The 21315-nt window shown below is 40.4% G+C and overlaps 1 protein-coding gene across 6 annotated transcripts in view; it reads left to right on the top strand.

Annotated features, from left to right (window-relative positions):
- RALB (RAS like proto-oncogene B) overlaps positions 1 to 14394 on the top strand; it is a 48302-nt gene extending 33908 nt beyond the window's left edge. For 5 of the 6 annotated variants that reach the window (XM_005512338.3, XM_065070628.1, XM_005512339.3 and 2 more), the window contains 4 exons: positions 5698 to 5854; positions 6970 to 7178; positions 9989 to 10166; positions 12412 to 14394. In XM_005512338.3, the coding sequence (XP_005512395.1) occupies positions 5741 to 5854; positions 6970 to 7178; positions 9989 to 10166; positions 12412 to 12531 (621 nt within the window). In that variant the 5' untranslated portion in view covers positions 5698 to 5740 and the 3' untranslated portion in view covers positions 12532 to 14394. Of the gene's footprint in view, positions 1 to 1547; positions 1652 to 5697; positions 5855 to 6969; positions 7179 to 9988; positions 10167 to 12411 lie in introns of those variants that run through there. The other variant, XM_065070629.1, reaches the window with a different exon arrangement.
- The last annotated feature ends 6921 nt before the right edge of the window (positions 14395 to 21315 follow it).

Raw genomic sequence — 21315 nt, 5'->3', positions numbered from 1 at the left:
ATTTTCTGGATAACCTCAGAACAGCAGAGGAGCTCTTACTGTTCATAGCTCAGTGAGATTGTTAATTAGTTTTGTGATCCAGGGAATTTGTGACTGCATTCTTGTGGGCATATCATAGAACCAAACACCTCAAAGCCTCTAATTTGTATTCTGATAAGTGGGGATCACTGAAATACTGTTGCAAAACCTTATCCTTTCTGTGCTTGCTGTTCATGACATCATATTTTAATCTTTAAGTTGAATACACAGATTTTCCTTTAGAAGTAGGTATCTGGAAGGTTTAACAAAGCTTCTCTGTCAAGCTGTTTGGCTAAAGGTTTCTAGAATCCCATTTTAACATCCAAAGAATGGCTGCTTTCAGTGGCAGGATAGCAATGAAAAGAAATGTCCAAAGATATCAGCTGCACAGTGAAAGAACAAGGGCTGATCTCAGCTATTTTTGAGCTTACAGCTTTATTTCAGTTTTAAATCTCAAACTGATTTGGAAGAACTATAAGCAATTCCAATTAAAGCCTTTGGAGGAGTCTCTTTAAAAAAAAAATTATAGTAACAGAGTATTTATTGGAAAATGGGAAGACTTAATGAAGTTTCTAAAGTGTTTTTTTCTGTGTATTTGCATGAGCTGTAGCAAAATGTGTTCCTTGTAAAGTGACAAGTGCTCTTTCCTTTAAGAGATTGTACAACTGTGGACTCTTAATGCAGGTGAGGTAAAAAGGGATGTAAGAGTGCAATCTAGTTTGAAATGTGTAGTTATTCAGTAATAGTATCTGAATTGTGGCATTAAGTAAACTAATCCTGTTAATAATATTCTGAACAGTTTAACTGTTTAGGCTGAGGAGCAGGTGGAGAAACTAGAAAATTGATGCTTAAATTTAGAGTTTATGGAGCTGTTTATAAACAAATGGCTTGAAGTGCTCTGTTTCAAGGACCCAGCTAAGAATGACACAACACTGTGCAGATTTCTCTACGGCAGGAGGCCGTGGTTAACCTGGAGAAGTTATAATCTAGACAGGTAAAACAAGGGAAGTCAAATAGCTGGTGAGTTTAGGGGTCATATTTCTTATATTGAGGGTGGCATGATTGGATTAGTTCTGTGGCTGAGTGCAGATCTTCAGGAGTCTAAATCAAAACGGCTTTTCAGTAACCACCGCGGTTTGATTTGTAGATCTTTGTGCTTCGTGTGGCCATCTTCTCTCCGGTGTAACCTTTGTTTCTTGGTTTGAAGAGCATTAACTACTGAACTTGATGATCTTAAAGTTCTTTTCTGACCTAAATGATTGTGATCTTTCACTAGTCAAAGCTCCTGTTGTGTGTATGGTTTTGTATAACCTGTTATTAAAAAAAAGAGTAGTCAATAGTTCAATCCATATCTTTTAAAGCAGATGAAGCTAATAATTTTCTAATTTCTGAAAGATGAAAGGCTGCTTAGAAAGGTTTGTGCTCTGACCTGGGCTTTCTCTAGCACTTTATTTTAAAACTGAATGAACGGTATCTGGAAGAAACTTCAAAAAACCCTTCTGAAAGATTTTTTTTTTTTGGCAGTTTGACACCACACAATGTTCAACATGGTGTCATTAAACCTGAGGGTAGAATGACAAATTAAATGGATTGACTGATTGCCATTGACTGGATCATTTCCATACAGAGGATGGTAAATCTTGTTGTTTTGGTACAGTTTACTTTCCAGTAAGTAAAGAACAATATGGGAGAGGCAGATATACTTATCACAGAATCAAGTGACTTATCTGGGCACTTATTCAGAGCAGGCTCTTAAGGCCAAGAATCTTAATACATCTGTTTAAGTTTCCATTCCCTTAAACTGAAGAGAATTTAATAGTGTTTTAAAAGCAACTGCAGTCGTCACAGGTTCTTCTAGACACCACTACTTTTTTTTAATGAGATGGTTGATTTCCCAAGACTTCCTTTTCTGTAAGGAACAGATGAGTTAATGTCAGTGTCTTGACTGCCTCAAGGATACTTAATCTACAGAATGGGGTGAAAACTCCTTGCCTACTCAGAAATGACTGAGGACAGAGCTTCCACTTGTGTTCTATGATTTTTTTTTTTTTTATTTTCTTTTTAACCTCAAGGAACTATGAAATGTGAGCTTTGAATCACAGTGTGTAAACGGTTTCTTGGGCTGCGGAGGTGGAAATGCAAGTAAACACTTAGCCCCAATAATTTCTCTTGTTTTTATTAGAGTGTTCCTATTAAAATATAACTGTGCCCTTTTCTGAACCAGTGATATGCTATGAGCATGTTTTGTAAACATTGGTTCTTCTGCACTGATACTGCCTGTGTCAATCCTGTGCCGTGCTGCCTCAGCCTTGCATGCTGGGGCTGGAGTGGGCTGTGCTCCCTCTGTTGCCACTAAAGAAGAGGTGCCTTGTGCGAAGCTTCTGGGATTTCACTGAGGGCATACAGCATAGGGGTTGTGTTGTGAGGTGCCTGCTGCCTTCAGAGGGTTCATATAGTGTGAATACTCTAGAATGTAATTTTAGGACTGTATAAGTGTAGGAGTAGTCACATATTTATATATAGTTATATTTCTACAGTCCTAAAATTACATTTGGACCTTTGAAAGCAACCGTGAGGCTGATGTGTCCCCTGGTCAAAATGAGTTTGACACCCCTGTGGTAGAAGATTCAAGTGGTACTTGTAACAGCTCTACAGGGAAAGTCAAGTACCTTGGCCATTAAGAGCTGGGCCTGCTTCAGATGCAATCAGTTTGTAAGTTTGTGTGCTGTTGGATGGTTTTTGTTTAATGTTGTGTTTTGGTTATGAGTCATGTAATACTGTGTATGAAGGCTGACCTTGTAGTTTTTAGTGGCTGGTGTTGAGGTTGGAGCAAGAAAGACGGATCTAAATATTCTCTCCACTTACCTCTGCGATGAGCTCATACTGAGTCAAGGTGGTCAGTGTTCTACCTGAAAGGCAGCTATTCCTGTAATATGACCAGGTAAAGATGTGGTATCTGTATTGACAGGAGGGAGAAAGTTGCTATTGTCTCTCTTGGCTGTTAGTAAATCTTTTTATTGCAGTTGCATAGCACAGTGAACTTAGCGCAATCTTGTAGGCAGTAGCACTAAGTTTGTGTTGCCAGCAAAATGTTTACCTTGAAAGTTTTGCGTTAGGTAACACAAAGCAGAACAGCCTTATGATGCTTGTTAAAAGAATATTCAGAGGTTAAAACCAATCATAATTATACTCAAAAGTTGCTGAGGGTCACTTGGCTTCCTCAGAAAGCAGCTTATCTACTGTTATCAAAGCCAAAGTGCTCTTGAACTAGGACAAAATAAACTTCTCTACAACTTAAGAGCAAGCTGTGTTGTTATTGGAACACTTAAGGTCCCTAAGCTGTCTCATTGTGTAGTCAGTCTGTAGCTCTTATGCTTTGGGTTTCTATTCCCCAGCAAGCTGAATTCTAGTTTATCATTTGTAGAGCTTGTGAACAATCAGCAAAGAAAGCCTTTCAGCAACAACTTTTGGAGTTCAGAGGCTGTTAGTGTCTTTTCACACTCCCCTGGCAAGGAGCTCTGTTCTCTTCCCCTCTTGCCTCTCTGACTAAAGAACTAAAAATCAATCTTGCAGTCCTCTCCTGGTGTAGAATCTCTGGGGTAATGGCTGAATTCAGTGTCCCCAACACAAATGTGTGTGGTGTACAGGGAGAATCTCTGAGAAGTAGGAGTTACCACATCCCGTTCCTGTACTAAGGAGTGTCCTGGATGAGGGAGCTGATTTATAATATAGAAGGTTAACGGAGGAAAATATCTGTCATCAGTTACCAGTGTTTATCCCAGAAAGAATGCTTAAAGGTGATTAATTTGCATTACTGTACCAAGTGTTTGTAGCAAGCAGGTGTGAGTGAAATAATTTTAATGGAAAAATACTACTGCTCAGATGTTTGAAAAGGCTGTCCTGAGGGCGCTTCTTAATTGTTGGCATGTTTGTTCTTGTATGCAGTTGTCAGTGTCAACTTAGTTTGGTTGTTTGCTTTTCAAAACATCAGGTTGTGACAATGGGGAAAAATTTCAGTCTGTGTACCCCAGGGCAGGCTGCCCAGACTGGGCATGGATATGGAAATGTCAACCTCAAAATGCGGGGCACATAAACTGGATTGCTTGGAGCAAACTGCTTTAAGGGAGAGGTTTGGACTGGACAACGTCTGAATATCTTTTCCAGGCTAAATAATGCTATGGTGTGTTTTTAGATTGACAGTCCCTTAGTCCCTAGTTAATTTTGTGAGGGCAGCTAGTTATCCTGAAGTTTTTCCCAATACAGTGCTCTATAACTTCTACTGTAGGCCTTGTATTTCTGTCCAGTAGAACTTGAGGTGTGGCAGTTCCATATCTTTCTGGAGTAATCATGTCCATGCAAATTTGAGATTCCTGGTAGGCCTGTTGCTTCTGTGCTTCTGGAATAATGAGTGCTGCTATAAATCAAGGCTGGTAGAGCCACCTTTCACAGTGGTGTTTCCTGAGCCCTCTGCTGTTCTTGCAGAACTCTGCCTGTCCATTAACAGCTCTGGCCCTTGTGAGGACACAAGTGGTGTTATCCTAGCATCTCCCTTTAGCTATCATGTGTCTTTGAGTACATATCTATTTTGGTGTTTTGGGGTTTTTTGTGTGTGTTGTTTGTTTTGTGTTTTGTTTGTGGTGGTGGTGTTTTGGTTTTTTTTGTGGTGTTTTTGTTTTGTTGTTGTTTTCTCAGCAGTGTAGGAATGCTGGGTGTTGACACATCTTATTGTATCGGTTACTTCTGCTTTAGTCCCCGGTGCGCTGTTCTTAGAGCTGCTGATCTGTGGTAATCGGAGTGTGGCAGCTGATGTTGGTGTTTCTGTCACAACTACTGTGTCCAGCTACTCTTAAAAAAGCAGTATTTTTTAAGAGGCCTCTAGCATATAATTACTTGATTTACATGACACACAAACAAAGGCTTGCTAACTAGTAGTTGTTTATTGACACTTACTCTTTTATGACTTCGCAACATTAGGGGAAGAATAGGAACTGATAATTTCTTGCAGTAAAGCAGGATTTTTTTTTCCCAAAGCAAATTAGATTTGCAGTATCAAAAGGCAGGAAGAACATAAAATAAATGCTAATGCCATGTCATAAGACTTTCTGCTGGAAGCTTTTGCAGCTTGTTCTTGCCAGAATTTACTATGTATCTCAGCTTTTTTCTTAGCCTACGTAGAGAGGAGATCAAAAGTTGTCTTTCTGCATATAAGCAGATCTAAGGTATAGCTCTGTTTCCAGGTTGAAACTAAGCTGCATCAACATTAGAGAGATATTTTAGAAAGGTTTAAAGGCTTATCACAAGAACAATAAAAACTAGTTAATTTCATGTTGTTTGAGAGTGTGTCTTTTTTTCTTTAGAAACTGCTCTAGATAAGTCATGTAGGATGGATTTACAAATAAGAACAGCTTGTTCAACTGTAGCTGCTTTGAGAAAACTTTAGCATGTTTATTAATGGTACTGTTGTCACAAATAGAAGGCATTGGTTCTAATGCCTCATTCCTACTCGTGCTTTAGACATCAGTGACACGGTTTGCTTGCCAGTGCATTGAAATGGCCCATTCTTCAGCCTTGTGGGGCAGGGCTTTAATCTGATCTTTCAGCACTGGTGAGAGGCTTTGCCTGCATGCCTGTCATGGTGTCACCAGTGTCATGGATGGTGACTGTTTCTTTTTTCTGCAGATCTCATTGGTTGCCTGGCACTTCATCTGTGGCAAGCAGGACAATGGCTGCCAGCAAGAGCAAGAACCTGAGTTCCTTGGCCCTCCATAAAGTAATAATGGTTGGCAGTGGAGGTGTGGGCAAATCTGCACTCACTCTTCAATTTATGTATGATGAGGTAAGTAGCTTTTGGTTCAGCTTCTCTAAAGCACCAACAGGTGCAGGTTACTAAACCTTTTTTAGTGGGACAGGGAAACTAATTGTAAGTAGCAAAAGACCTGATGACGTGACTGGGAGGAGAGGAATGTGGGAATCTGTGAAGTGTACCCTAAGGGTGACAACATTAAAGCTTATTAGTAAAAGAACAGTCTTCAAAAGATATGTAGGATGTGAATGTGCTTATCTGGGTGTTGAGAGGCTGTTACTGGTTGGCATTTAACTTTACTTTTGTTGCGGTTTCATTTTAGGCCAGTTCAGGTTGAAGATGGAAGTAAGCATTCTGCTTCATTCTGAGCTGGATGATGGGGGCATGTTCGTAGCATGAATTCTTCCTCACTGGTGTACAGGAAGCTAGATCAGACAATCCAGACGAGTAGGTGAAGCAATACATGATCATGTAGTTCAGAAGTTAGTATTTATCTATAGACTATCCACAGATACTGTAATGATGTGAATGTCTGAGCAGGTGGCATAGGCCAGTCAGGTTAACCAGGCTCATGGTCCAGCCTTTTGTTCTACTATGAGGCTGAGAGAAAGGAGGTGGAAAGTTAAGGAGCCTGTGTTGGACATGTGCTGTCAGCACAGAACTAGGAGTTGAACTGACAGTGGCTTTGCGGGTCTGATCAATATTGAATGGTCTAAAGTATGTGCCTGTGCAATTATGGAGCAGGTTTTCATATTCAGCAGCTCGATGCTGTCATCTATACCTGTTGAAGCTTCAGATAGCTGTACCTGAAGTACACTCAAATGTTTTTTCTTGAAGTGGGAAATCTAGATAAACTACCAGCACCTGGTGGCATTATACTCTGTCCCTTAAATTGTGCTGAAATTGCAGAACAGTGTTTCATGTAGCAAGGCTGTTTCTTTTCGCTAGGCAGACTGACTCTTTGATGTATTAAGTGCTTAAATAACTTCCTTTTAATAGTAAAACTAAAAAAAAAAAGTGGTGGAACTTTTTAGCTCACTGAATTATGAGAAGGTTTTCAGGAATTTAAATATAAGTGAAAGAGAATGGATTTGTTCAAATACTGAGACCATTTGACAATAAGTCGAAACACTAATCCCTGTCTTCAGTTTGTAGAAGACTATGAACCTACCAAGGCTGACAGCTACAGAAAGAAAGTAGTTCTGGATGGTGAAGAAGTTCAGATCGACATCCTGGACACAGCAGGACAGGAGGATTATGCAGCTATCAGAGATAACTATTTCCGCAGCGGGGAAGGTTTTCTTCTAGTCTTCTCAATAACAGAGCATGAATCCTTTACAGCAACAGCAGAGTTTCGGTAAGTAGTTTCTCTCCCAGGCAGGGGGAAATATCTGCTTCCTGTGTTGCCTTGACAACTCTTCTTAAGGGAAAGAGCTGTAGCTTTTGTGTCCACTGCCACTTTCATTGACAAAATGGTAACCCAGCCATTTTGCTCTCAGCAATTGGTAACTTAAACCATGATATCCAGCCTCTCGCTCTAGTTGTCTTCATGCCTTCAACTTATGAGTACATTATGCCAGGAGCGACTTGAGGCAAGTAGCAGATACTTGGACTCCGAAAACAAACATATTCAAGCCAGTTTTCAGTCTTCGTGGATGTGAAGTTTAATTATCTTAGAGCAGTACTTCTGGAATGAGGTCTGCCTTTTGGCCAGGTTTCAGACACTGTATTGCTTACTGCTAGAAGCAGGTGCTCTAAGGAAAGAGAGGATTAGCCTCCACTCTCAGGTATGGATTGGTGCCAAACAAGGGTTGGCAGCTAAGCAGTACTATTATAGGCAGATATATTCCTAGAAAGACACACACAGTAGTAGTAAATGCTTCAGGTTATTTTGTTTTTGGGATTATCAGTTCTAATGTAAAAATCAGCACCAGATGGAGCACAGAAACTGCTTATGTAGTGTAAAAGAAAAACAAGGGGTTTAATCCATTGTTCTGGTCTCGGAACTCGTGTAGCCAGGTTCTTCAGGGCAAGTGTTCTAACTTCTATTTGATAATAGCTGTCTCTCCTTTGTAGAAAGTAATCCAGAGAATCCCTAGGACAGCTGTACAACTTGTAGTAAAACTTGCCAAACCATAGGGAAAGTGTTAGGGATTCCTTTTTTTTGCCAGAATAAAAGCTCTTTTATCAGTCTGGCTTATGTTTACTTTGCTTCAGTGGTACAATTGTAACAGAGATTAATTGGAAGTGCAAGTGCTGATGCCAAGTAAGGTAGAGACCTATTTCTAGGGTTTTCTTAAACCTGTGGCAAACTCCTCTTGCACTCTAAGACTTTGGTCCAGGTTCTTGATGTATTACAGTGTTCCAACTGTAGTAAGAGACTGCATCATTTTTTTAAGAGGTATAAAATATTGTTCTTGTGTCAAATATTTCTGTGACTTTGCTAAGCTTCAGAAGGCTGATGGTCATGGTGCCCACAAACAGAGCTGTTCTACTCAGTTTGCTCTAACCATAGCATTTAAAGGAGCTAAAACAGTTGAACTGTTGTAGGATTGCAAAGCGGGGTGCTTGGACTGTTCCTAGTATGAGATGGAGGAAAAAGCTGGATACCGTTCAAAAAAAAAAAAAAAAGGAAGAAATTAAAACACTTGGAAGCACCCAGCTTGCGTTTTGACTTGTGTGCCTAAGTGAAATATAAGGTTAAACCCAAGGTTTTGGATTAAAAGGAGTAGGAGTATTTATCTTGGCAGTTTGTGTTTTTTGTCAGACTGGTGTAACTGGGTTAACAATGTGTTGGTTCAAGACTCCAGCACAACAAAACAGTGAAAAAGCAATGCTAGCCCTTAAAGATGAGCAAGAGGACCTAAAAGCTTTGAGATGCAGAATCTCCTACTTTTCAATGGTTCAGAAGTAAACAAATTACAAAATTAAAGGAAATGTTTAGGCTGACATGCAAGAACCTGTTCCTTGGAAAACACTTCCCCAGGAAGGAAGGGGGAATGGTCAGTATGAGTTGCCAGCGTCACAGGCTAAACTGCAGATTGGTATTATTGATCCTCTGATTTCCAGAATTCTTAAACTACAAAAGAGTTGAATACTAAATGAACTATGGGCTTGTCTCAAAATACTATAATAGCTCTTCTGCAGATGCTATGCATTTGTTTGCTTTCAGTGCCTCTGTAATCTGAAAATCTGTGAAGGTATAGTTCAATGTAACAGCAGCTTGTCTGCTTCAGTGTTAACGCTATTTTAGCTTCTCATGTACTCTACGTACATTTAGTTATTTCGTGGATGGAAAGGGCAGGTGTCTGAAGTAGTGTGGCAGCTGAGTGGGGTGAGGGGATGTAGCATCATGCTCATGCCTAGTTGGGCTCTCGTTCCTAACAAAATGAAGCAATCTAAAAATACTTGTAGACTGGTATATTTATTCCAGAGTCCTAGATGGACAGCAGCATGTGTCAGTCTGATTTCAACCCCTGTTTTACTACAGTAATAGCACAGACTTTGAGACTGGCATGCAGCATCACTGTCTCATTTCCCAGATGCTGTTAGGTGCTTTTAGAATGACAAAGGATAGTTAGGTTAACGCTGGTGGTTCGTGGAGTCTTTGAAGGAGGAAGGTTGCTAGCATTTTAGTTCAGCACTGTTTAGTATACTAACTTTCTTCATGTAGGTAGCCACTAAGAATGATCTCTGCCAGCTACTTAAGCTGTTTCCAACCTACTGCCTTGGCAAAGCCTCAGTATTGCCCAGACCTATATCAAGGTGGGATGTAGACTGGAAATGGAAGGTGGTGACTGAATGCTGAGGTGAAACTTTGCAAACCTGGTACTGTGCTATTTTCATCATTCAGATGTGAATGCTAGTTGTGAGTTGCTCTTCTGCCATACCGTTCTTCTTTATTAGAGCCTGGGTAGTGAATTTGCTAACAAAATGATAAAACTGCATTCCTGGAAGTGTGAGGCTTTTTTTAGTGTAAAGCCCATAGCATTAGTATGTTAAACTTGGGATGGCTTTTAAGTGTGTGCTCAACTGTTGGGAAATGTACTGTTAAGTACTGTTGTAAACACTAATCTGTAGACCACTGGATCCACTCCTGATAAGGCTGCAGGTTTTTGTTGCTACTACTAACACAGATATCTTTATTTTGAATACCTGATGCATTAGGGAACAGATCCTGCGTGTGAAGGCTGAAGAGGATAAAATCCCTTTACTAGTAGTGGGAAACAAATCTGACTTGGAAGAGCGCAGACAAGTGCCTGTAGAAGAGGCGAGAAGTAAGGCAGAGGAGTGGGGTGTGCAGTACGTAGAAACCTCTGCCAAAACCAGAGCAAATGTAGATAAGGTAAGACAAATGGCATCTGCACAATTAGATAGTTACTATGTGTTCAGTACCTGAATGACTAATTCTTGACTCTTACTGGGACAAAAGTAAATCTGCCATTGGGCTTATGAAAGCCTAGAGTGTCAAAAAATAATTAACTTACTGGAAAGTGTACTCTTAAGCAAATACCTAGCTTAGAGGAGCAAGAGACCTGGTACAAGTTAATGCTTTTGTCTTAACTGTTTGTACCTGAACCAATAGCTTTCCAATAGTACTTTAGGTAAATGGGTTTACGGATTCCCTGGAGCACGTTATTTTGTTTATAGGTTGTGCTCTATTAATATAACAGCAATAAACAGCAAGTGATAGACAGTTCTTTTTCCCCTCCTTCCCTACAAAGCTGCATGTGGTGTGGCTAGTGTTAAAGATTTCATTCTTGTTTTCTTCCAAGACTGCTTTGAGTTGTGAAAAGAACTCCTCTTGCTATGTCCCTGTCCTGTTCTGACTAGTCCATGCTGGTCTAGACAGTCCATTGTCAGCATGTTTCTGCTGCTGGCTTCTTGCGTTAACAGTGAAGGTGGTGGGTTATTGTGGAAGAGAGATGAGTTATGACTATGGAGTGTTTTCTCATAGGGAAAAATGAGTTTCGAGCCCCCAATTCATTCTGTGTGTAGTAGGGGTTTACTTGAAGAAGAAGGTGCCTTTTTATTTCACCAATCTACAGAAGACTGTCTGAAATTACTGTTGGTCTCCCTAAGGACTCAAAAGGTGTGGCTTAGAAATCTGCATTTGTTTAAAGATTACAAATTATAAGCAGTTTTCTCTTTGACCACAGGATATTTGCAGCTAGCTGTACTCCAGGTTCTTGTAGACAGATTTCTGTTCTTCTGGTCTGTATTAGTTTACTAATGGAAATGCTGTTGGTGCATAAGTTACCTTGTCAGAACTCTATTACTCTCATTCTTGGTTAAAGCAATGCATATGAAACTCTTGAATGGAGACCTTTTGGTTATAAATTACATAGCATAATTTAGATTAGGTGAAGAACTATTCTGACTTGTGGAATTTTACTAGAAAGTCAGACTATCAAATATATAAACTGGATGATATAGTAAAACACGAATACCTAGACTTGCTTTTGCCTATGAGCTGTCTTGTGTGACTAGAAAATGTGTAGCCTGCTGTATACTCAGACTATCTTTCTGATCAGCTGAGATTAGCAGCAATGTAACTGTGTGTCTGGAGTGTGCTAGCCTGTTGTTCTGGACTTGCTCTTATAGATCTTCTCTAGCTAGCTTGTGTGACATGCTGGTTATCTGCTATATAAGAACTGGTTTTTGTATATCAAGACAAGTTATCAGCCATTGTGATGATTGTGCATTGACACTAGCACAGGGCTGTAGTTACATTTATACAGTCCTAATTTTACATTTGGCCCTTTGAAGGCAACTGCAAGGCTGATGTGGCCCCAGATGAAAATGAGTTTGACATCCCTGCAAAAGAATAAGAATTTTGAATGATAAACTATTTCTGATCAGTAGCATGATATTGTTTCCAAATATCAAAGGCCTATGTAGATCCCCATAAAAAAAGCCTAGCTCTATAGAGTGACATTAAGTTCTTGTTCTGTAATACTAAAAATAATTTTTCCCAATAACTCTCTACAGTAAAACAGCTGTTGCATCTGAAGTGGTATGTAGCTAGATATCAGGTGTATGGAGTGAAATCAGCTCGAATTTTGGAGAAAAGAGAGTAATGACTTTATCGGAGTCTCTTTTACAACATAGTCTGAGAATTTTCTGTGCCTGACACCATCAACATTGTCACTTGAATACTGCAGCTTTTAAATTATAAAACAGGCAGAATATCACCCAGCAGAGAGTGCTTGTAACTACCTGGAAAGGACTATACTAAATACTTTGCATGGTTAACAAGGGTGATTTGCCTGGAAATGTTTGCTAGGCACAGACAAATGTTCTGAACTCTGAATGCTGCTTTTGTGCAAGACTGATATTCAATAAAAAGCTCTTAAAATGGGGCTGTTGAATGATTTGGTAGCAGGTGAGTTTGTGCTACTTCTTGCTCCTGCTCGACATGCTACCTAATTCTAATATTGATTTTTGTCACTGCGATCTGTGTCTAGACTTATTTCTGCTGTGGTAGGTACAGTGTGGTTCTACATCTTTATTTGCTGCTGAACACGGTAGTTTGTACCTGCTTCCTGGTGGCAGTTCTTGTTTAATCTTTCTTTATTTTTCCCTCCTAGGTATTCTTTGATTTAATGAGAGAAATCAGAGCAAAGAAAATGTCAGAAAACAAAGACAAGAATGGCAAGAAAAGTGGCAAAAACAAGAAAAGCTTTAAAGAAAGATGTTGCTTACTGTGATGCTTGGGAACTGTAAATATCTGCAGGTGGCATGGATGAGACACCACTAAGGATATAGGGCTGAACTCATTAAAGGAACACTGTATTGGCTCCCTTACATTTTGTTTTGCATATCACACCTTCAAAATGTGAAAACAGAACTCTGAAACCAGTTCTGGTATCCAACAAAACCTATGCCTGCTCAAACTGAAATGGGCTCAGTATTCCCAGTGTCTTTCAAAACTAGAAACAGTTTCAGAACTACAATCCTTCTGCTTGGTTATACAAAGTACTTTCATATTAACTTCCTAGTTTATGCTAATGTTTCTCTGAATATATGTTTCTCTTGAACCTCTACTGGCCTTAACAAGCACAGCTGTTCAGGTTCAGACAGTTGGGTTGTGGTGGTGGTGGTTTTTGTTTTGTTTTTTGATGGTTTTTGTTTTTTCCACTGTTGCTGCCCTCCTTAATGTTGCAAACTGCAGAAAACTAGATGACATCTGGTTGAGGGTTTGGGTCTCCATCTTCTATTAGTTGTCACTGATATTTCTTACACTGAAATCTGCTGGCTTCCTCCCCACACTATGTAAGAAATAGCAACTGACACTTGAGAGTCAACTCAAACCAAACTTTCTTCCATATTCAATTTAGTCAATACAGCATTCATGAATCAATCCTATGGACTCACTTCAGGCTTATTTTGGCAATGCGAAAATTGATATTTAATTACTGGTTAGATGTGTTCCCCACTGGTCTGTCTTCTCATCCTTAAATTAGTGGTATGGGGTGAGAAAATGACTGTATGCCTTTATTCGAAAGGAATAATATCTTCACCATGTCCTTGAAATTCTGTCCTGGGATTCTTCCATGTATTGTGGCTAGACTCAGTTCTACTCACTCTACATACATGATCCTTCCCCTCCCTGGTACTGGAGTAGTGAACATCAAAGTGTTGATTTAATTGGTTTTGTTTCTGTTGGAACAATTGTGACCACATTGGTAAAGTGGGAGCATCTGCAACTGTCTCTTCGTCTTGCTGAAAATGAAAACTTTGAGTAAGAATGGGTCACGTCACACAATCATGACTAGTAATAGGTGAGGCATACATGCTACCTCTCAATGATTAGCTGGCTAGTGAGTTGTATGGTGTCAAAAAGCAAATTAAGTTAAGCAGTTACCATGTCTGTTACTCACTGTCAATTTTATATGCACTGTTTCTGATGCACAGCAACCTAGCACATGGAGATGCATGTTGGGTTTTGTTGTCGTTTATGCAATGGTGGTCATGTACTGATCAACAAAACCAGCCTAGGAATGGAACAAAAGCCAGTACTGAGCAGATCCTGTTGTCAGCTGACTGAATGGAGCTTTCTGGTGCAGATACAGAAAAAAACCCAAAACACAACACTTCTGGCACTGTGGAAAGTAACCGTCTCTTCCAGTTGTGGAGTCTCTCAATGAATTATGGTTATCTGGAAGAGTAGCGAGGCTCAAAGTAGTGACTATATCTTGCTTGTTAACTGGATGCTTGAAACACAGCTACTTGGTGAAAGGAATACTTGATGCGATTGTTCAATGAAGCATGTTACAGCACTAAATTAACAAATGCTGTTTCTTTTTGAGGTGAAGTAGTAGTGAATACTGTTCAGTACTTAGTATTGTAATTTGAGGTTGAAAAAACCACTTTTTAACATGTACTAGATTGCTCTTGTGCATTCCACTTCTGAACTTTGAAAAAAGATGTGTTAGATATCAGAACCTCTGTTGGTCTGAGGTTTCACAGGGACTTATTGCAAACTCATTGTCTTCCATAACTAGTTCAACTTGTCAGGCAACTCATTGGATTGGGGAAACTGTACTAAATAAAAGGTGCTGTAATCTTCATTCTTGTCAAGTTAAATTCCTTCATTGTTACCTTGTATGGGCAGTCAGAATGGGTAACCAATTCTGGAAATATTCCTCTTTGTACAGTGTAATTGGTATTACAAAGCCAACTTGACAGGATGGTTTTGAAGCAGAGACTGGGAGCCTCTTGGCTTATGGAACTTGTCATTGGAGCTGTATCACCTATATCAAAAGCCTAAGCACCTAATGGGGCACTTGGAGCTGTAATACTTTGCTAACAAAGATTCCTCTTGAACATCCATGGATGAAGTCAATTTTTGAGTGCACATTGTGCATACAGCAAATGAATGTCTGCTTCTGGAGGAATGCAACTCGCTTAGGTTTGGTTTTAGTTGAGTCCTAAAGGTTAAGTCCTTAATTAACCTATAGGATCAACAACAGTGAAGTTCACATTACAAGCTTATCTAGGTCAAGCCCCTCTGAGGCGGATTGTAAAATGTGTCTAACAAAACTGAATAAGCTTTCCTTGCTATATGAATAATGAACTCGACAAAGCTCACAATTAGCAGCTCAGCTATATTGGCTCAAGAGACTTGCATGCATTGACCTTTGATCTCTTTAATCTTAAAATACCTGACAGTATTTGATAGGACAGATGAATTTCTACTCAGAACACTGAGTCTGCCACTGGTGTTCTAACAGTCCATGTGCTGTTCTCACTCAGGTTACTTTTTTTAACTGGTGAAACTCTGCTGCTGAGGTGGACTTGCTTGAAAGAAGGTGCTTGATATGGCATCTCTTCAGTGTTCTGTGCTTGTTCACCTTTTTCAGAAAGACTAGGCCTGGGGACTAAGTACAGCAGCTTTTCAGTATTCCTCTTCTGTACTTTTGACAAACTTCAGTTTAACTTTCTACAGCTGAAAACACCATGAGGCAGCTACCTTGGTTACTTCAGAACAGTGGGCAGCAAGTGTTCTGACCTGAACCAGGAAGGCAGTAAAACTGCTCCTCCGGACCGGAATCATTGCCTCCATCTCATGGTGGAGGTGCCTGAATGCATGTCCCAGTGAATAGAGACAGTACAATCTGAGGGTCCTTCAATAACTTCCAAGTGTGCTTCAGTGGACATCTGCATCAGGTGGGTTGAGTGAATAAAAAATGGCACAGATAAGAGCTTCTTTTGGACTTGGAGGGTTTCCTGTGAGTGGAGTAAAGGGAGCTTTGGCTACTTATCTAAGTGAGTATTTGCAGACCAGGTACATCAAACAAGGAGGACTGACAAGAGCGGGTGTGTGTGGCTGCTTGCTAGCTGTGCTGTGTAGCTGAGGCAACTGCAGGCTGTACTGAAGCTGAGATATTTTAGCAGCGTTGACATGTTAGGCCATTGTAAGATCAAGACTTCATCAGTATAATGTGCTCTTAATTATTTCTGGAGTATGGCTGTAAGCAAGTAACTGGATATTTGAAGCTGGAGGTCATGCAAGACTTGACTATGCACTTGCACTTAAGCATTCAAATATTATTCTTGTGTAATGACTTAATGTATTCTGGGAGCTGTTTACTGTAGTGTGCCATGTTCCATGTGTGGCTTAGCTGTGGGTATCCAGTGCTCCAGTCTGCCTTCTGGTTTGAGCTAACATATGAGACAAGACCCATTCTAAGAGGGGCTGAGTCGTCATATGAAATTACACTTCAGAAAAACAGGTTAAACTCTGGGAATGTGAAGGCAGGCTTGACTCTTTCAGAGAAGCACTTTCCAGATGAGAGTAGAGATGCAGCATGAAGTACATAAGTACATCTTCAGTGACATGTACTGTGTGTGTTCTATATAGACTAATAAGCCTTTACTGTAGCTTCTAGGCCAACAGTTGGCATGATGAAAAGAAAGATTTATGCATGCATTTACTGGGCATTAAACTCGAGTAAAATGTTGATAGCCATCTCAAGTTCCAGTTGAATCCTTTCTAATATAATGCTTAAGAATACTTTACATCTAAGGTACAAAGCTACAATCTGGAATATATTAAGAGGTGGCGGGGAAATACATCTCACTAAATTCTCAGAAATATATATATTTTTAAAGCTTTCCAAAGGATTAACCCAGTACTTGGGGCTGACAGGTTTATCAGTTCTTGCTCAAAAAGAGGATACTGTTTATCAGTTCAAATCAGAGCTTATATAGACAGAAGCTTTCTTTAATTGCTATAAGCATATGTTGCAATACTCGCCTCCTGTTGACTGTTGGGAGAAGGAGGGAAGAGGAGCAAAGCAGCTCTGATTTTTCACTGTAATCTCCACACTTCATGGGAATGGCAGGTGTTCCTCTTGGGAGGGAAGGTGTTATCTCAAACACCACAGAAGAGGTTTAGCATAGAGGAAATGATTGTGATTGAAAGATTTATTAAAACTGCCTCTAAACTATGTATGTTATACTATACAATGTAATCTTTTCTTGCATAGCTTCAGAGCTTTGTCTCCTAACATGCACAAACATTTTTAATGTCTATAAAACTGGTCACTTTTCATTATCATGCTCTAATACAACTGATTTTTATTACTATTGATAATAAAAAGAAAAACAGGCATAATATTTGTTTGTTATTGATTTTTACAGCATTCTAAAAGCACTTCCAATGCCCCAACTTCTTGAACCAGGCAATTGCTGACTTTCAGTGTCTGGGAGTAACCTTTGTGTCGAATCTGTAGCATGATTGTATTGCAGACTGTGGGAAGGGAGGGGGGCAGGAGGTGACTGAGGACCCAATCATTGGTTTGCCTGAAATGGTCTGCAGGTTTCAGGACTGAAGTGATACTGTAGTTTGATTCGTTCATAGTTACTTTTCCATAAACTAATTTATTCAGACAGCATGCATCAACTATGTAAATAAGGGAGTTACTTTCCTCTTTCTTCAGTCAGTCTTGTGGCATAAATAACAGAATAAGCAACATTATGTGGAAATATTGATCCTTAAGTTGTCTGAGTGTGCCAGAGTTGATTCTCTGGGTTGAACAAAGTGCAGCAGAGAAGCTGAGGGGTCTCTGAGGAGAGATGGTTTGGGACAGACTCACTGCGCTGTTATGCCACTGAATTCAGAGTGGCAGAGGAATGGAATGGGGTTCACAGTGAACTTTGGGTGCAGTTTCTGCTGCCGCTGTCATACAAGCTGGAAGCAGAACATCCTCTTGCTGATGACTCCTGGCCAAGGATTACAGCAATTTACATCAGCTTGTTTACATGGTGTTTGCTCTGAGTTCCAGATTGTCACAGTGGTTTATATAGTTCTGCTTCCTAGTGAAGTAATTTTTTAAATATTTTTGTAGCAAATGGTAGTATGAAAAGTATTGTGTAGGAGGCAGGAGAGGGTTCTGAGGTACCCAAAGCCCAGAATGGCACATTTTTCTTCAGATACTCTGTGGATGTTTGTGAGGAACAGACCTTAAATTGCAGCAGGATGGAACTGGAGAATGATTGCACATATAGAACTTGACTTCTGCCTTTGCCTGTGCTCTGCCCCAACCAGAACACCTCACTAATGTGGTTGTGGGTGCTAAAAGCTCTGCGGGTTCTGGGGCTGGTACAGGCGCCTCTTCCTGAGAACTCTTGGCTCCATCTTGTGGCTTCAGGAGTCAGAAGCTCCACCATGGAGAGGGGCTGTTCAGCGTGCTCAGACCAGCACACAAGTTGCTGCTATTAATCTTCTACACACAGAAATCCATGCTAACTAGATTCTTTTCTCAGTGCTCCGCCTTACGGTTCTCTCATGTAGTAGGAGACCTTGTTCTAAATTAAAATTTTCCTTTTGCATGCAAATGCTAATGTTAATTCTTGCCTAAACATTCTGGTGTGCAGCAGAACACCCAATTTCTCATGAGGATGGTGGCTTTATGATTTCTATGGCACTAAACCGGTTTGCATTGCAAGTGTAAGTTTGTTCTGCTCACTGAGCACTGATTTGCATGCCAGAAAGAATACTTATTGTTTCACAGCACTGTGCAGTGCTTCACGAAACACTTTGTTTCTAAGGGCGACTAAAGATGCTGGTTTTTCTTTGCAATTTAAAGCCTTAATAGGGGTGGGGGAATATCCTATTTAAAAAAATCTTTTTTCCACACCCCTCAGTCTCTCCTCCCCCAAAACTACTTAGTGTCTGTTGTAGGAATGCAAGAGAAATACCAACAAATGGCCCCTTAAGCCTTGTAACTCCAAAGGGGTTGGAGGCAAAATGCTGAGGTGAGCCTGGGACCATATGCTCTGCAGTTGCCTTCCTGATAAAGTTGATTAATCTCCAGAGTTTACAGTAAGTTCCTTTCAATGAGCTCTGTTATTTGGCTTTGAGGCAGAATCATGTTTTTGATATAATCAGAGTTTATAGAGTTTGTTTTTAAAGTCTAGTGTTCGGGGTATCGGAGGCTTTATGCGTGTTGGCTTCATAGGCCAAATACCAGAATTCAAGGACAAACTTGTGTGTACATGTAGCATTGAGAGACAAGGAAATTTTACTGCCTACTGTTTAATAGTGCTCTGTTTTTGTTTTAAAAGGAAAACTCAGACAACAAACTGAACTTGCTGTTCGGATGAGTGTTTCTCAACCTGTGGTCTGTAAAAGTGCTCTGTAATATGATTGCCTTGCCCACAAATTGATGGCATTACACTTCTATATGTGTAAACAAGAAAAACAACTGTGGACTGGAGGAAGGAGTAATTATCTGAAAAACAGCCAAATTATTTTTTTGCTTCTGAATGAAAACCATCATGGCAACGTTGCCCAAGATAGCATGCAGTTTTGCTTCCAAAGGTTTGTCTGACTCTCCAGTTTTAGGAAGGCTAATGAGAACCTGAGAGAGATGGTCCTGGTCAGATACAGACTTCCCTAATAGAAGGATCCTTGCCCAGAATGACAGGATTCAGAAATCAGAAGTTAAAAGTTGGTTTCCTGCTTGGGAGGAAGAGCTATGAAAGCCAAAACCTGCCAGGCTGCTGAACAAATGGCTGCAGGGTGGACTAAATATTTAGTTAGAAATATAGCTATTCTTCTAGTTAGTGCTATTGTCACAAGTGTGGAAGAACCTCTTTCCCTCTGGGGTCTCTGTTTTCACTTCTTCCTGGGCCTGCTTTGTTCTTTGTCCTTGGGTGTGTCCATCTTTACCCCTAGGATTTCAAATCTTACTAGTTCTCCTTAGGTTCAGACAGCTTAACTAACCGTGAGCCCTTCCCTCCCTTCCGTCCTTTTCTTCCCTTCCCTCCCTTCATGACAGGCACTCATGTACCCAGCTACAGTCAGCTGCCCTGTTCCAGCTCTGAAGGACAACAGAGTCAATCAGACTATGGGAAGAACAATCATCCACAGAAGGATTATAAGCATTAGGAGAGCTGGACACTTCAGAATTTGCTCCTGAGAACTGCGTCCTACCTGAGAAGCAGCAGCAGAGTAGGTGACTCACCCTTTCCTGCAGCTGGGTTAGAACTTTTTCATGTGGTACCTTGAGTAAATCTATTTGAGCGATGATGGTAGCGTAGCAAACACTTTTGGAGCAGAGGGTAATACCGTGCCTGTTCTGAGTTGTTTTGATTTGCCTTCCCCCCTCAACTCCCCACCTCTTCCCCTCCCTGAGCACTGTGGAGGGAGGAGGGCAGGCAGAGCTTCTCCTGTGTGGGAATAAGGTCCACGTTTGCAGCTTTGCCTCAGGAGCTTGAAAACTGTAAGTCAGGCCTCCAAAACAACATTTTGATTAGAGATAATGAGATGCTTTAGAAAATGAAGTTCTCTTTCACAGTCTTTTTGTTTCCAGGCCTTCCGAGTGCACTGGCTTCACGTTTGCAAACTTTCTTTCTTCAACAATGATGGGAGAAGTACTTTTTTTTCAATGGAAATGAATATGTTCTTATGTTTGCCGATTCCAGCCCCTGGGGCATAAATTTTCAAATATTGTGGCATTTGGAGAAGAGCGGAGGCAGGACACACAAAGCACTCAACTTTAAGCCCTGTTTCCACTGGGTCACCATCGTCTGCAGTAGGAATCTGAAGGATTGTAAAACCTGAAGCATAAGGACCCCCTGTTGGTGGTCCCAGTGTCTGTCTTGGCAGCTTGCCAGGAGCCCAAGGGATACACTTAATTTTCTTTATTCATTAGCATATTTTTAATCAAATCCATCAAACCACAATGTTTCCACATGTCTCTCCCATGGCAGATGAACAAAAATAGGTCAGTGCTCAAATGCACCTTTAACACACTGCAGTTCTGCAGTTCGCTCCTCTTGTTGCAGTTGGAGGACAGCAAATTACATGTACTCTGCACCGGGTGAAAACTTGTGATGAAGACTTCCCTTCTCTTCTGAAAGAGGAATGCACTGGACTTTGTCAATAATACGGACTGTCTGCTGCCCAGTCAGAGGGCAGGAAGAGCTACATCTGAATCCTTTCCAAGTTTACAGCATTTGTTTAATGTTAATTTCTAGTGAATAATCAAGCAGGTGCAATGTCCGTGGATGAATTCCTTGGCCCTAATGAAGTTTCAAGGCTGCTTACACCTAGTTTAATAATAGGCCTTTTACATTCTTGTCACCTGTAACCTACCTTCATATACCTCATGCTGCCAACCCATCTCTAGCCAGGCAACGAAAATGTTGCAGTGTTGAGATCATGTTCACACTTGTAGCTGAGACGTGTCTTGCCTTGTTTCTTATCTCTGAATTGTTCATAACAAGAGCTAAGTAAAAATTACTCTTCATGTTTTTTACATGAGCTTTCAAAGTTGGTTATGCTGTTCTGGGTGGGGTGAATATTGCATCAACACCAAGTTAAAACTTATCTTTTGTTCTTTTTTTTTTTGGAAAGAAATGGGGATATAGGTTCCAGGGGAACAGTCTTCCCCATGAAACAAAAATTGCATAAAGTCTAAGGCATGAAATATGTTTGAGGTATTTGAAATGTGAGTATGACAAAAGGATGCATGCTTTAC

This window comes from Columba livia, chromosome 7 (genome assembly GCF_036013475.1).
Source record: "Columba livia isolate bColLiv1 breed racing homer chromosome 7, bColLiv1.pat.W.v2, whole genome shotgun sequence".
Classification (NCBI taxonomy): Eukaryota; Metazoa; Chordata; class Aves; order Columbiformes; family Columbidae; genus Columba; species Columba livia.
The sequence above is the reverse complement of the archived record's forward strand: the minus strand, read 5'-3'. Positions and strand labels throughout refer to the sequence as shown.